This window comes from Mauremys mutica, chromosome 3 (genome assembly GCF_020497125.1).
Source record: "Mauremys mutica isolate MM-2020 ecotype Southern chromosome 3, ASM2049712v1, whole genome shotgun sequence".
NCBI lineage: Eukaryota > Metazoa > Chordata > Testudines > Geoemydidae > Mauremys > Mauremys mutica.
Genome location: NC_059074.1, coordinates 65,320,373 through 65,336,850, shown reverse-complemented (window position 1 = coordinate 65,336,850; position 16,478 = coordinate 65,320,373). Strand labels below are relative to the sequence as shown.

At 45.4% G+C, this 16,478-nt stretch overlaps 1 protein-coding gene across 6 annotated transcripts; it reads right to left on the bottom strand.

The window, feature by feature from the left end:
* Positions 1-2,072: 2,072 nt before the first annotated feature.
* Positions 2,073-15,957, bottom strand: RWDD2A (RWD domain containing 2A). 6 transcript variants are annotated; one of them, XM_045009654.1, is made up of 5 exons: positions 15,777-15,957; positions 15,466-15,526; positions 7,112-7,335; positions 5,242-5,364; positions 2,073-5,092 (listed from the first exon to the last, which is right to left on the bottom strand). In XM_045009654.1, exons 3-5 carry the CDS (start codon positions 7,310-7,312, stop codon positions 4,403-4,405), a joined length of 1,014 nt encoding a protein of 337 aa, XP_044865589.1. In that variant the 5' UTR covers positions 7,313-7,335; positions 15,466-15,526; positions 15,777-15,957; the 3' UTR covers positions 2,073-4,402. The 6 variants fall into 6 exon arrangements, with proteins under 6 accessions (XP_044865589.1, XP_044865592.1, XP_044865591.1 ...); XM_045009657.1 differs by lacking the exons at positions 15,466-15,526; positions 15,777-15,957 and adding an exon at positions 12,130-12,344; XM_045009656.1 differs by lacking the exons at positions 15,466-15,526; positions 15,777-15,957 and adding an exon at positions 11,682-12,115.
* Positions 15,958-16,478: the final 521 nt, after the last annotated feature.

The window sequence follows — 16,478 nt, the reverse complement described above, 5'->3', positions numbered from 1 at the left end:
AATATTATCTTTAAATAAAAATAATGAAAACATTTGTTTTAAAATATGGTAAATGTAAAATATTTTTCCCTAGGAAAAACTGTACGTACATTTGCAATCATGCAGGTGCAATGACAGCAGTCAAGAGAGTTTTCTAATGAGAGAAGCTAATGAATGTCCCTTCAAAGCCTACATGTATCTCCCTCTAGTGATTGAGTGATTTTTTACCAATATATACTAGCTATGTTAATCTTCAGCATTCATTTAACTAAAAAGGAAGTGTCCATAGCACATCTTAAATATATAACCATATCTTCCAAAATGTTACATAGTTCTCTGATTTACCTGTTCATTTATGTAAAATTATATATTTGTGTTAGTTTTACATTTTTTATATCTTTTAAACTTGTAAGACTTCATCTCCCTGTGTGAAATAACAGGTACTCTGATATTTGGTACACTTCAGTAGTGTGGTTCTCTGACTTGAGGCTCATGAAAATCCTGTGTACTGTATATTCTGGGCATAAAGAGCATATTAAGGGGCTGTGAATAGGACTCTTTATAACTAAATATTTTGTAGACAGCCATACAGACATTAGCCATCTGCTTAGCAGGCCAGCTATGCATCTCTGTATTAAACCCTTGTGTGTGCACTCTCTTTATATACAATTTACAAATCTCTGAATATTTCAGGTAGGGTATGTTAAAACACGGACTACTAAAGCAATAGTTTTCAGTCTTTATAACCAATTTCCAGACTGTCCAATTAGTTTACCCAAAGAAAAGAAAGCTCTCTAAAAAAGGTTGGAGAGCAAGCACATATTAATATTTATTCTTTGACATTAATTGAATACATATTACCCTTTAGCACCTGGCTGTGATGTTCAGTAAATTGTTCATTTTGATTTCTTTGGCATTGTTCCTACAGTAATCCTTAAAAACTCAATGCTGAATTACAGTAATTCTCCCAACATATGAAAACAGCAGTTTCATCTGAAACTATATCTCATTCTGTACTCGCTCTCAAACAGTTATGGAAATTCTTACCTGGCAATGACATTTATCCTTGCGTAGAAGGGGTTATCGTTGTACACCTGCACTTAATCATGTTGGGACATCAGTCATCACCTGCATTGTTCTGGATACATTATTGGCGTAGAAATGGCATTTATTAATCAACAATTTCCCCTATGCTGGATTTATATGTCCATCTATACCATAAATGGTATCTTTTCTGTAAAAAATTTTAAAAAAAGCTACTTGAAAATAATTTTTCAAAACTATCTTGAACACTAAAGTGGGTCTCTATCTGTCTCCCATTTAGATTTTTTGAGCATCCCCATCAATTTTCCTACTTTCACTTCCCCTATTATGAACCTTTTTCTTGATTTCCAATGGTTGGAACTTATTTTAGAGCCTTTCTATACTGTTCCTTTAAAAAAGTATACCACTCACAATATCCTAGCAGGAGTAATTACCAATGGTTTTATCAGTAATTTAGACTTTGTATATAATGTGCATAAACATGTACTTTGACATTTCACTAGATGCCCCAAAGTAAGCTGTTGTAGAATTATCCCCCCAACAAAAATGTAAGAGACTTCTAGGGTAGTTTGGATAAAATAGAGCGTGTCTCTCCACAGTACCAGCAAAAGGAATTATATTGGTTCAGATGCTCAGGTATGGCCCAGGTTCCCTTGGTGTAACTATGGAAAGATTGCAAAACTCACTGTAAATCACTATTGTGTCCCCTTGATGCTGAGGGCAGTTAGCAGCCAAAGGGGCCAGTCCAGCAGAAAGGATCACCAGGATACAGATATCTCAGCCCTACTTTCATGTCTACACCCTGACTATGCTGACATGGATGAATCATGACAGTATCTCTACCTGCCTGAAGCTCTCCCTGCACTGAGAAGAATCGCTGAACGCTGGATTTGCTGGCTTTATGTTTAGGCTGTTTTGTGCCACTAGAATAGCCCCAATATATCAGCTTACAACATTTTTTTCCATTCATTATACACTGAGATCCTGTCAGTATTTTTTTCATTTTATCATGCCTTTCACGGTATTGGCTGCAACTATACCAAAAAAAAGTAACATTTCTATTTAAATGTCTCAATCACCATTACTGAAAGACCTGAAATATTGCTATACATTATTTCAAGTTAGTTGCTATTTTGAAAAATAGTAAAATACTCATTTCAAACATGGTCATGTGTATTTTACTTCAGCTACGTCAGACCCAGTTAAAGTAGATATTGGTTAATAATTCTCTGGTGTGCTACATGTTCCTAAAAGACAGTGTTAAACATATACGCAATTCATCTAGAACTGATACCATCACCAAGTGGTCTAATTCAATTTGACTAATTTAATTTTTACAGCTCAATGCCACAACTGTTTGCTATGCTGTTACTTGGAAAAAATGAAGCAGCAAAGACAGTGCCTCAGTCACACAGCCACTTGTATTGTTCAGCAGCATTCTTCTGGTTCAATACACAGTAGGCCAATGGCATGACATTTACTGTGATACTCCATCCATGGGAATGCACAAAGAAATCAAATTTCTAAGATTTATCTTATTTAAATGTATTACATTAAACACATTCTGCTTCAGGTGAAAGAGTACCATCTAGTGAATCACTAACACATCCTGCAACACTGTGTCCTCTGACAACTCTCCTACTGGTCTGTGAGACAGAAAGAATGAAGGAGAAGGGTATGGCTATAGAATGCAGAGACGAACTGCTAAAGTATACAGTAGCCAAGTATGTATTAAATAAAGAAAAAAGGGAAAGCCAAACCCCATGCATTTATTATTTTTTACAGTACCCAAAAAAATACAAGGCATCACACAGTTCAGATACAAATCTCACAATCTTTGGCTGGAACAGCTAAAATAACTGGGGGGGGATGGAAGGGAAAGGGCAAATTGATAACACCAATAAAATTACATGGTTTTTGAGCAAAGGCTAGGCCATAAAGGAATAAATGGGTGGTATTTTTTTCAAAATTTTGTTTTAGTAAGAAATAAAATGTTAGTTGGCTCATTTCTTATGCATGTTAAAAAATGATTTGAATGGCGTTTGAACAGAGGCTTTACATAGCAGGTCAGGGTGCTGCACAGACTAAAGCATGGAACAGAGTAGTCTATTGTTGTTGTTAATGCAAAATAATAGGAGTGTGCAGTCCCTTCATCCCTCCTCTTCCCCACCCAATCCCATATAAAAAAGTTACTACAGGCCTAGACCTGAAGAAACTACCAAGTGACATGTGGGTGAGGTGCCAGACAGACTACATAATTCTGAGTACTATAGTATGGGATTGTGCAATTCACAACCACTGCTCTGCAGGCTGCCTCATGCACCAAGAGGTGATAAATGCTGATTATACAGATTTAGCACTCATTTACACAAGTAAATATGTAAACCTCAAAAGCTTATGATTAAGGCCCTTCATTTTTGCGTTTTATTTCATTTCTTTTTTTCCCAGGAATTTGTGTTTATTACTACAACTACCAAAGGCAGATGAAAATCATTGCAAAAAACTACTACGGGGGGGGAATAGTAGGGTTTATTTCAGTGGCTGGAAGGACAGGGGGAAAAGTATTCAGTAAATTAATGCTTTGATGAACAGAATTCAATGTGGTTTGCTGCAGAACTAAAACAGCACTCAAAACAAAATGCCACTTCTGAGTTTAACAATATATCTCTAAGTGCCAAAAAAAATATTTCATTTGAATAAACAGTTTACTGTTGTAGACTTAGAACTAATAGCCTATAAATATTTACATTTAATAATTGGGTCACACCCTTTGCAGCACATACTTCATCCTTTTCTCCTCTTTTGATTCTTTTGAATACTTCCTTATGTTCTGAAACATATTCTGATACAAATCATAGTTTTCTTCCAATTTTAGTGTCAAATTTTTCAACTGTTATCTAATAGCTTGAAATGTGTACATTGTGGGCATGAGATTCATCAGTACTTTTACACTTCAGAGCTTGCATGCATGCCTGTTTATTGTGTGTATATCTTCTACACTAATACATCGCCTTACTTTAACAGGCACCTTTGCATATACACACAGACTAATGTATTACTGTAATACATATATCTCATGCAATGTAGTGTATTTTCCTAATAAAACAAATTTTTATATAGTTGAATGATACAAAAGGAGGTCAAAAATCAGAAAAAAAACCAAGTACTTTTGAAAACCCAGGATTTTTTTGGTAAAAATTGGTTTAAACTGAAGACGAATGGTCTTACTTATGATGTATTTAAAACAAAAGCAAAGGGTCTATCCTTGCACCATGATTTTCTTACTTTACATAGTTTCCCTTATTATAATAGCTATAAGCATAGTATATCCATGGATGAACTTTAAAAAAATAATTTGTAACGTTGTGCAAAATTAAAACTAGTTATGCACTTGATTGTCTGAATGTTTGCCTTCAACACCAAATAATATTTGAAAAATATGTTCACTTTGATGCTGTTTAAGGAATTCTAAGAATTGGCCAAGATCCATGTGATAGTCATTCCTCAGTCCATAATCACCATGTGCCTGGAACTGTAAATCTTCAAAAGTACGAAAGAGATGAAGCTTATCCCCATTTCCTTCAGTTTCCGTACTCTCAACATGTTTGCAGGAAATGTGTTTCCAGTTAGGATATCTAATAACATGCCAGAACTCCTCACAGTTTTCTTTGAGCCCTTCCACACAAATGATACCAGGTTTCCCTGTTAGGCAGAAACCAGTCAAATTTAATTGCTTTGCGCAATCAAAGATTTTCTTTTTCAGTTCCTGTCTATATATATGATGGCTATAGATCCACATTCGATGAAAAATTATTTTTACTGCCTTTTCTTTTGGAGCAGTTTCAAAAGAGACGTTACTGTTTTGGAAATAAGATGCACTGTTGTCTCGTACCCACTGCACAGCTGCACATACACACAGTTCACCTAAATCCAAAGAACTGATGTGAGAAGTGAGATGTTTATTAAGCTGCAGTTGATTCTGTCTGTCTAGTGCATTTGATCTTGCAAATAGTTGCGGTGCTGAATGAGGGTAGCTGTGAGGCAAGGATACATGCAAGTCTACTTTTACCTTAAAATTAAGCGGGGAAGAAAAAGAGAAACATGAAATTAGATCTACAAGTACTGAAATGCATGTTACAGTAACAGGAATTTCAGGAACCATGTCCTGCACTCCACACAGGAATGCCTCAGCTAATGACAGTTTAGAAAGATACTTACAGCAGTCATCCTTGGGGGTGGGGAGACTGTTGGTATGTTTCCATACTCAGCCCATAAGTCTCCTCCTCCCCTCCTCCCAAAAGGGTTTAAAGTAGACTCACCCTCCTTTCGATATGCCCTTCTCTGCCAAGGAAATAAGTTTTGATCAAATAAAATTGCCACAATCTAAAAAAATAGCGTATTTTCTTCTTGGTCATGGATCCCTTCATCTTTGTCTGTTCCCTTTACTTTGTCCCATCTCACTGTGTCCATACCTGCAACATCCCCATCACATGGTTGATGTTTCCTGCAATGTTGCAAGTCTGCAGTAGGCAAGTGGTTATTCCTGAAGAGAAGCTGTTCCTACTACTGCACCTGTTCTTAGATGGCTGTGCTGAGCATTGCTAGGCAGAGCAGGCAGCTGCTTCAATGTAAACTGCAGTTCCAGAAAGAGCCATAGGGGCAAGTGATTTTCAAGAATCCTACTATTACTCTGTTTCTGTAATAGAGGAATGGCAAGCTCCAGGTGTCTGACAACTTTCCACACCATGAGATGCTCTCTCTCTCTCTATCATTCACTCACACTCTACTTGTGAGAATGAGAAAGAACTTTCTCAGTTTGACAACTTGCATATGGAGACAAAACACCTGAGGGAAGAGTGGTTATGTAACATGATACTATTGTCACTCAATTTGACCTGGCAAAAAGAAAATGAAAGGTGACTGAAACCTCTCATTTCTCCATAAACAAAAAAGAGCCATGTATGGTGAAGGAGTGGTGACTGCTATTCAGAGTAATATAGATGAGGCAATTGTAGGCCAACCAATTACTGGAGTACTTAGTTCAAGGGATATTTCCACTGTGCAGAATACTACACAAGTAAACAAATGTAAATCATTCTATCTTAAAAACTTGACAGAGCAAGAATGGACAATTTTCTGAAACAAGAATATTCAAACATTGGAATATTTAATATATGGATGTCCTATTATAAAAATTAGCTATTATTCCCATTTGTTATCAGAATATTTCTACCTTAATACCACAATAGAAGAGTTCTCCTGAAGGTATGGGCTAAATGACCCAAACATTCACAACTTAAATCTGTGGGTGATTCCTGCTATCCTGCAGTTAATCACCTGCTTCCAACATAATTCATAAACTTTCTTCCAATCACAGAGTGATGTGGCATTAACTTTGCAAACACTACATAATCTGGATCTCCAATGTATATATGATAAGATGTTTATGACTCACAAACTGGATTTTCTTGTTGTTTTTCTTTTATCATTTGAAACAACAATGACATTTTTTGGACCTTATGCTGAAAAATGATATGCGCTTCTATTTCCCATTATTTTAAAAACTTCACAAAGATCTCCTTGCCCAGTTTCCCTCACCACTGATGATGCAGCGGTCTTAAGTGGACATGTAAATGTAAACTATTAAAAAAAATAAAGGAAAAGCAGCATTTTTCTTCTGCATAGTGAAGTTTCAAGATGTATTAAGTCAATGTTCAGTTGTAAACTTTTGAAAGAACCACCATAATGTTTTGTTCAGTTATGAACATTTCAGAGTTACAAATAACCTCCATTTCCTGAGGTATTTGTAAGTCTGAGGTTCTCCTGTACATACATGTTTGCTGCACTCCATGCCAACCAGCAGAGTGCAGCAGAGGTCCCAAAGGATAATTGCTCCTTCAAACAAAACTTCTTATTCACTACAAACACTGGATTTCTGTTAAATTCAAGCTTAAACAAGAACTCTGTGCACTTTTTATGGAGACTATAAATATCTGGAAAAAACACTGCATGGAACATTTTTTTTTTTTTGACGACTGCAGTGCAAAAACTGCATAGTTAAAAACAAAATGTAAATGGAAGTTCTCACCTTTGGCTCATCAATATCAACAGAAATTGAATATTCAATCCGAGGTGGTAGTCCTTCTTTTATATTTTTCAAGTACATCTGCACATAAGAAAGAGCATTTTTGTCCTGAAGGCTTATTTCTCCTTTATTAGGAAACATTGAAAAGAGCATTTCCATTTCCAACAGCTGAAGCTGAAGACATTCTTTTATTGTGACAGCCATGTTACAGCTGTAAACCCAGACACCTGAAAACAGAAGAGATCTTATTAGCAATAAGGTTTCTTAAACTGTAGCAATAATTTTCCATCAGTCAAGACAATATACCGGTAATAAAAAAGGAACAATTATGAAAAAAAATGAAGTCACCCATAGAGCTCTTTAATTTCCAAGAGAAAAAAAACAACTACATTACAATGGAGTTAAGGCTGAAAGTACATATAATTAGTTAAAGGATAAAACATTACAGGAATGTTGCTGTGATAGCTGCTTTGGAATCACAGCATATTCAAAGCCTATTACATTGAGAGAGACAAGTGCTATAGAATACAGGTATAGACTATTATACTGACTTTATACCGTATTGTCCCGAGTATAGGCCACACTTTTTCCCCCTAATTTAAGTCTTTAAATTAGGGGTGCGGCCTATAATCGGGATCTTGAAAAAAAAACAATAAAAATACTTTAAATCCCAACCGCGGCCGGGAATCAGAGCGCTCTGGGCTGCCCGCCACGGCGGGGAGCCCAGAGCCCTTTAAATCCCAGCCGCGGCCAGGAATCAGTGGGCTCTGGGCTGCCCGCCGCGGCAGGGAGCCCAGAGCCCTTTAAATCCCAGCCGCGGCCGGGACTCAGAGGACTCTGGGCTGCCCGCTGTGGCGGGGAGCCCAGAGCCTTTTAAATCCCAGCCGCGGCCGGGACTCAGAGGGCTCTGGGCTGCCCCAGCCGTGTCCCCGCCTCCCCCGCCGCCCGGCCCCCCGTACCCGCCTCCGCCGGCCCTGGCCTCGCGCCGCCCAGCTCCAGCCCCGGCCACGTCCCTGCCGCCCAGCTCCGGCCGCGTCCCCGCCCCGCCCCAGCCCCAGGCCCGCGTACCTGCCTCTGCCGGCCACGTCCCCGCCTCCCCTGCCGCCCGGCTCCACCCCGGCCGCGCCTCCGCCGGCCCCGGCCTCAGGACCGCCCAGAGGGGGGGGGCAAAGGGGGCAATTTGCCCCCGGGCCCAGCAGGGGCCCCCACGAGTTTTTTGGGGCCCCCGGAGCTGTGTCCTTCACTCGCTCCAGGGGGCCCGGAAAACTCTTGCGGGGCCGGGCGCAGGAGCTTCTTCTGCTCCTGGTCTTCGCCTGCAGGGGGGGGGTCCTTCCGCTCTGGGGCGGAAGGACCCCCCACTGGCGAGTTACCGCCCAAGCGGGACCCGCTGCCGAAGTGCAGCCCGGTCTTCGGCGGTAATTCGGCGGCGAGGGGCCCTTCCGTTCCAGGACCCGCCGCCAAAGTGCCCCGAAGACCCACGGCGGGGCCTCCCGCCGCCGAATTACCGCCGAAGACCGGGCTGCACTTCAGCAGCAGGTCCCGCTTCGGCGGTAATTCGGTGGCGGGGGCAGCCCGCAGCGGGTCTTCAGGACACTTCGGCGGCAGGTCCCAGAATGGAAGGGGCCCCCCCGCCGAAGACCCCGGGCCCCCGGAATTCTCTGGGCGGCCCTGCCTGGCCTTGCGTTGCCGGGCACCGGCCCCGGCCGCGCGTCCCCCGCCGCCGCATCGCCCGTCCCCGCGTCCCCTGGCTCCGGCCCCGCATCCCTTCCCGGCCGCCCTACTCTGGCCGGCCAGCTACCTGGCTCTGGCCGTCCAGCTCCCGCCACATCCTCCAGCTCCGGCCGCGTGACTCCTGCCCCGGCCCAGCATCCCGGGGCTCCTGGCTCCAGCCGGACTGTAGTGCCGCCAGCCACATCCAGGAAGCGCAGTAAGGGGGCAGGGAGGGGGTGTTGGAGAGAGGGCAGGGGAGTTCGGGGTGGGGGGTGGATAGGGGTTGGGGGGGTCAGAGGGCAGGGAACAGGGGGATTGAATAGGGGCAAGGGTCCTGGTGGGGCAGTTAGAAAGGATCAGGGGATGGATGGGGCGGTGGGAGGCAGTCAGGGGCAAGGGTTCCAGGAGCTGTCAGGGGACAGAGAGAAGGGGTGGTTGGATGGGGCAGGGGTCCCTGGGGTGGGGGGAGGTGTCAAGGAACGCGGGGGGGTGGATGGGGCAGGAGTTCGGGGGGGGGCATGATTCCTAACCCTAAGAACATTTGCTAATGTTGTTGATTGTTGTGCAGGGGAGCGGGTGAGAACTGTTCCCCTCAGTCTCCTTGTTGTCCATTCCTTTTCCCTTCTTTATTTACAGTATAACTACAAAATAGTTTTCAATATTTCTGAGCATATAACATATGCCGTCAAAAGCAGGACTACCAAAAGTGTTAAAAGTGTTAAAAATACTGGTACATGTCTTCCTATTCATTAAATAAAATACTGTTTTACTGTTCTACTAATGTGTATATTTTCTTTAAGTTAAAAAAAGTTAAAAATTTAATTTTTTTAAATAGCACCAAACTTTAAGGGTGCGGCTTATAATCAGGAGCGGCCTATACTCGGAACAATACGGTAATTGTTATATGTATATTTATGGGCTTGTTAGCAATTGTATTCATGGCAAATGGGTATGATAAAGAATGCTTCCTGCAGGAACTAAAGATAATGGGCAGTAATTAATGCAAATATCCAATACTGAAACAATGGGGGTAACTAGTCTTTTGCAGTTTCACCCCTGGGAAAAAACACACACATACTGGTCTGGCCTAGTACACAGGCTTAGCAGACACAGAATTTGAAAACGTACAAAAATAACAGCCTGACCTAGGGTCAGACTCAAGGTACATCTACACTGCAATAAAATAAAAATAAAAAAAAAAAAGTCAGTGGCACTGAATCTTAGAGCCCAGGTCAATTGACTTGGATTCCCAGGGCTGCAGGGCTAAAACTTGCAATGTAGGAGACAAGTATCAGAGGGGTAGCCGTGTTAGTCTGGATCTGTAAAAGCAGCAGAGAGTTCTGTGGCACCTTATAGACTAACAGACGTATCAGAGCATGAGCTTTCATGGGTGAATACCCACTTCATCGGATGCATGTAGTGGAAATTTCCAGAGGCAGGTATAACTGTGCAAGCAAGAATCAGGCTAGAGATAACGAGGTTAGTTCAATCAGGGAGGATGTGGCCCTCTTCCAGCAGTTGAGGTGTGAACACCAAGGGAGGAAAAACTGCTTTTGTAAGTGTAGGAGACCAGGCTCTGAGACCCACCCCCTTTCCAGGATTTTGGAGCCTTGGCTCCAGCACAAGCCCAAACATTTACACAGCAATTTTATAGCCCAGCAGCCTGAGCCTTGTGAACTGGAATCATCTGACCCAGGGCTGCCGCAGTTGTGCCCGAGGGTCTTTTATTGCAATGTATACATATCCCCAGACACCTTCCAAAAACTAACAGGATTGAGGAAGGAGCTGAAGTATTTTAGACCCACCAGGGTCTCCATGGAGAAGATGGGGAATCACCTGATAAACCAGGAATGCATATAAGCTGTTTATTATTCTTTGATTTGCTTTTGTTCTGAATAAACAGTACTTTGCTTTATGAAGGTTGCCCTGTTTAACCCTGTCATTCCCACTCAGAGAACAGAACTGAAGGTGCTGAACTGAATTCACACCCACTGCGGTGATCAGAGTGAAATACGGGTTTGCAACTGACGGCCTCAGTCTGGAGAATCATGGGATTCTGCCTTGAAAAAGTTGACAGCTGGAAGCTTGAGTCCTAAGTGAGTGCCTTCAAGGAGACCACATTGGGGTAGAGGTGCATTAACTTAGGGACTGGGACAGTAGTAAATAGCTCAAAAACAAGCATTACAAACCCAAGAAATTCAGCATTAAGATTACACTTAAATTCAAATGTTATAATACAGAAATGCAGTTAATACACCTAAAGGAGCTGTAATTGTGTCCCCTAGTGACACAATGTAATAACCATTTTATTATGATTAAAGCATTTTAATGGTTTTGGTCTCCAATTAAACTGATTTTTAAAGAGCTTTTAAAGAGGGTCTTCCCTCTCATATGTTCCCTCAATGATGCCACTAGAGTACAATACCATTTTAAAAATAATTTAACTCAAATTAGTTATTGAATTTACTTGTAAATACTCAAAACATTCATTCTGTATCCAAAATTAATTCTGTTGTAAAATTGGGAAGGAGATTCTGTAACTTTTCCACACACAAACTGAATCCCTGCTTTTGTGCAAAATGCAACTGTTCCTTCGCTCTGGAGCTTAACTGGTGTTCCATAACTTAACATACTGAAACAAAAAAAACAGTTAAAAAAATTAAGGGTATAATCATGCAAAAAATTGCGTTCAACTGTATGCATATGCTTAACTTTGTGCATTGGAGCAGTCCCGTAGAGTTCAATGGTACTAATTACATGTGTCAAGTTAAGCACGTGCGAAAGTTTTCCCCATGTGTAAAGCTAAGAAAGGTTCTAAACCCAGGTGCAGCAGGAGTGTGAGCTCTTTGCCACCATCCATTACCCCACAATGGACTTGTAAAATCGCCTCCGACCAGACATGCCTCAATGTTCAGGTGCACACACAACAGCACGGAGCTGGCGAATGTTATCAAAACACGTAACGAGCCTTGGAGCTGTAGGTAGCCGGGGACTCGACGGCGCCGTCTGTCTTCGTGAAAGACCCCGGCGAGCCAATGCAGATAAAACAAGCGTTTAAGGGGCTACCAGCCGCATGGCCGGGGCCGGGCCGCAACCCTGCCCGGGGCCGCGCGTCACGGACGGAGAAGGCTGGCGCGGGGCGTGTGCTGCGGCCCTGTGCTCCCGCAGCTCTGCCCTCCGGAGCCGCACCCAGCGCAGGGCGGCCCGAGAGCCGAGCCGAGCCGCGGGCGGGCAAATGAACGTGAGCGGGGCCGGCCCGGGTCAGTCAGTCGAGCTCTGCGGGGTGCGCGCGCGGCCGGTCCGTTACCAACCAACGGCCGGCGCCCGCGAGCCGCTCTTCTCCCAGCCGCGCCCGCGGGTCTGGCTGAGGCCGGCTCAGCGCGGTCCTTCCTGCTCCGCTGAAGCCGGGGGAGGCGCCCCGCGTGGACGTGACGCGGCAGGGGGTGGGGGCCTGTCCCGTTCCCCACCGGGCGCAGCAAGAACTGCTCGCGCCGCCAAAGCCCTCAGCCCAGGCGGGGCCGGGGCCGCTGGGGGCTCGCGCCAGACCGCGGTGGGGGCGGGGCTGTGGGTTACGCGAGCGCTGCGCGCCCCCAGCCGGCGGGCCGGGGCACAGCTTGGCTCGGGGGCAGGGGAGCCACGGAGCTCGCTGGCGCGACCCTAGGCCGGCTTCAGACCCTCGAGCACGGAGCGTGCAGCCCCGCTGAAGGGCTCCTGGCCGCTGGTCCAGTGTGCGGAGCGGGGAAAGAGTTTGTCCGTTAATAAATGTAACCTTGCGGGCGCTCCAGGCAAAGCAACGGTTACAACAGGGGCGTTGCAAAGGAAAACTTGGCATGGAAATAGTCCTGGTTTTGCCCCCAAAGTTTTGCATTATGATGCGTTTAACTCTAAAAAAAACCACAAACTGGCCATGCCTCATAGTCGTTGGTTTGCTGAACTTAAGGGGCAACTACATAATTGTAATCAGTGCTGCAAAGCACTGCAAATGTGTAACCCATTTTGCGGATGGGGAAGCAGCAGCATAGAGAGTGATTTTTGCACAAGTTTCCACAAAGTCAGCTTCAAAGCTAGGAAGAGCACTGACCCAGACTGCCACCCCGTCCACTGCCCTGGACCCACAACCTCTTCTAACTGAACACCCAAGGAAGGATTCACTGGGTCTGGTTACATTTGGAAACATTTTGGCTACTTTAAGAGCTCAGACTAGATCAGTGGTTCTCAACCAGGAGTACACCTATCCCTGGGGTACACAGCAGTCTTCCAAAGGTACATCAGCTCATCTAGCTATTTGCCTAGTTTTACAACAGGCTACATAAAAAGCACCAGAGAGGTCAGTACAAACTAAAATTTCATACGAGAAAGTAAGCAATTTTTCAGTTATAGTGTGCTGTGACACTTCTTTTAATGTCTGATTTTGTAAGCAAGTAGTTTTTAAGTGAGGTGAAGTAAGACAGATCAGACTCCTGAAAGGGGCACAGCAGTTTGGAAAGGGGTTGAGAACCACTGGACTAGATAATCAAGGAGGACGTGTATTGTTGCATCGCACTCGAGCAGGAACAGAGCCCAAGCAGAGAGAGACAGCGTGTGTGTGTATACATCCATCTTTATTCATTTCCCAGCATGCTCTTATATACAATATGGTAGACAATCAATTACTAATTGATTAATCAAATCAACACAGCTGCAGCTGTAACCCATAGGGTAATTATCCTACACACCTGTATCCTATTTACAATTAGCTGGCCAATGAGAACAAGCCCAAGGCCAGTCCTTCACACACAACTCCCAGCATAATCAGCTCAGTATCTCACATTCTAATCCCACAGTGTATGGCTTTACAATCTATTCATTGATAATTTAAGACTTTGTTGGGTGTGTATTCAACATTCTGGTGCACTCTTTTCTATGGCATTCTGTATATGCAATGCTTAATAAGGGATAAAACTTTATAGAAACCTACTAGAGGACAATCTCAGGTAGCACATTGTGTATTGCAACATCTATATCTCTTCTAGGTAGTATTTTATTCTTTGGAAATAGTTTATTATATTCAAATAAAGAATGTCACACAAAACAGATACACCTCTACAGATAGTGGGAACAGCATACAAGAGGGTGAAAATTTAGAAGTCTGTGTGAGATATCAGCCCAAACCTATTTATTGTAATTAAATGAGTTATGCAGGACACAGATTCACCAGTAGATTCAGATCTCTGCTGGGAGAAGTCTCACCATTTATCTCTCCCTCTTTGAGCACATCCTTTTCCAGTTTATAACATCAAGAAATTAAATTTTCTTCCTCTTTTCTATATCTTGACAAAGCATTATGAAAAGCTAAGATGCCTGATGACCCTCAAAGCTTTTGTTTCAGATTCGCTGCAAACTCATGCAAACCACTACATCAACGTCACATTTTCCAGGTTTCTCCACAACCACAATTGCTAGAAATGTCCTTAAAATAATAATAAAATGAAAGTTTAAATTATTACTTGACTCCCAGAGCTGGGGCTTTACACCAAACATTCCAAAAATGACTATAACTTCAGGTGAAATCATTCTGAAATGATTTGCTTTTTGTATGGATTATAATCTTCTCTCAAAGTCTGAAATGTGATGAAGAGAATTATCCACCTCCCCCGCAATGCGGTGTATGTGCAGCAATGGGGAACAGAGGGCTTGGATCAGGGGTGGGCAAACTTTTTGGCCTGAGGGTCACACTGGGGTATGGAAATTGTATGGCGAGCCATGAATGCTCATGAAATTGGGGGTGGGGGTGCGGGACAGGATGAGGGCTCTGACTGGGGGGGTGCAGGCTCTGGGGTGGGGCCAGAAATGAGTTTGGGGGGCAGGGGTGAGGGTGAGGGCTCTCGGGCGGGGCAGGGATGAGGGGTTTGGGGTGCAGGAGGGTGCTCCGGGCTGGGACCAATAGGTTCAGAGGGCAGGAAGGGGATCAGGGATGGGGCAGGCTGTTGGGGTGGGGAGGAGGTGAGGGCTCTGGCTGGGGTGCGGGCTCTGGGGTGGGGCTGTGGGGTACAAGAGGGGGCTCTGGCCAGGGATCAAGGAGTTTGGAGGGCAAGAGGGGGATCAGGATGCGGCAGGGGATTGGGGCACAGGGGGAGCTCTGGGGTGCAGGGTCTGGGCACTTACCACAAGCAGCTCCCGGAAGCATGTCCCCCTCCGGCTCTGAGGCATGACCAGGCAGCTCTGCACGCCGCTCCATTTGCAGTCATCTCCCATGCAGCTCCCACCTGGCCACGCCTGTGCATACTACGTAGGAGTCAGAGGCGGGTCATGCCGGCTGATTCCTGGGAGGCATGCGGAGGGGGGTAAGCTCCTGACCCTGCTCTCCAGCTGAGGGCCAGATTAAATGATCTGATGGGCCGGATGTGGCCCATGGGCCATAGTTTGCCCACTCCTGGCTTGGATCATCCCCATCTTGTCAGCTAAGTCCGTTTCAACACTGGTCAGCTACTGCCTACCCTGGAGGACAGAAATGCTGCAGGAGACACTTAATAGAAGGAACTGTCAACAGTATTACCAACCCAAAAGTGTCCAAAACTCATGAGTAGAACACTGTGTTTTTCAAAAATGCTAAATGACACACCATAAAATGAAAACCATCTGTTAAAATGATATAAAATGAAACTCACCCAGCAGCAGTGGATTCTATCCAAGGGGCTGGGTCCAGCTTCTCGGTCTGGGTGTTGTGACCTGCCGCACAGAGACACAGCACCATTTAGGTTTTGGTCCAGCTTCCCCGGTGACAGGGGTGGCTAGGCCAAACTTGAGTGAGAGGCACTGTGATCCCATCTGCCAGATTGCAATGCCAGGAGTGAAGAAGTGGGCCCAACACCACAGGACAGGAGTCCCCATTGCAGGTTGAGGTACTCTGCAACCACCTGCCCATGGCCTACACCACTCCCCTCCGATCCTCCCACCCAAAGGACAGAATCTGACTCACCCATTCCCAGGGCCCCCTCAACAACAGGGGGACCCAGGGCCGGGCACTCGGGCAGCTCAGCACCAGCACACCCCCTGCGGGGGGAGGGGATGCACTGCAGGGGCGGGGAGGAGGCGGGCGGTGCTGGTGGCGGGAGCGCGGCCAGAGGGCTCAGGAGGAGCACCGCACAGCTGGCCGGAGAGAAGCAGCGCTTTGAAGGGAAAACCGCCTCTTCTCTTCGGCTGCCCCTGCTCCTCCTGAGTCCTCCGCCCATGTTCCCAGGGCCACATTCCGAAAGGGGCTGCGGGGGTAGATGGGGGTAGGGTCCCAGGGGGGCAGTTAGGGGCAGGGGGTCCTGGGAGGAGATAGGGAGAGGATTGGGAGTGGGTGGATGGGGGGCCCTGGGGGGCGGTTAGGGGCAGGGGGTCCTGGGAGGGGGCAGTCAGAGGACAAGGAGCAGGGGGGTTGGATGGGTTGGGGGTTCAGAGGGGGTCAGTCAGAGGTGGGAAGTGTTAGGGGGATAGGGGATGGGACACAGACTGCTTGGGGGGGCACAGGCTTCCCTACCCAGCCCTCCATACTGTTTCGCAACCTAGATGTGGCCCTCGGGCCAAAAAGTTTGCCCACCCCGATCCCTGCCCCTACTGCCGTTAGGGGCCTCCCAACCCCGCCCCCCGCGTGGCCCCAGAACCCCGTCCCAGGAGTAGCTTCCCGCTTAGCCCT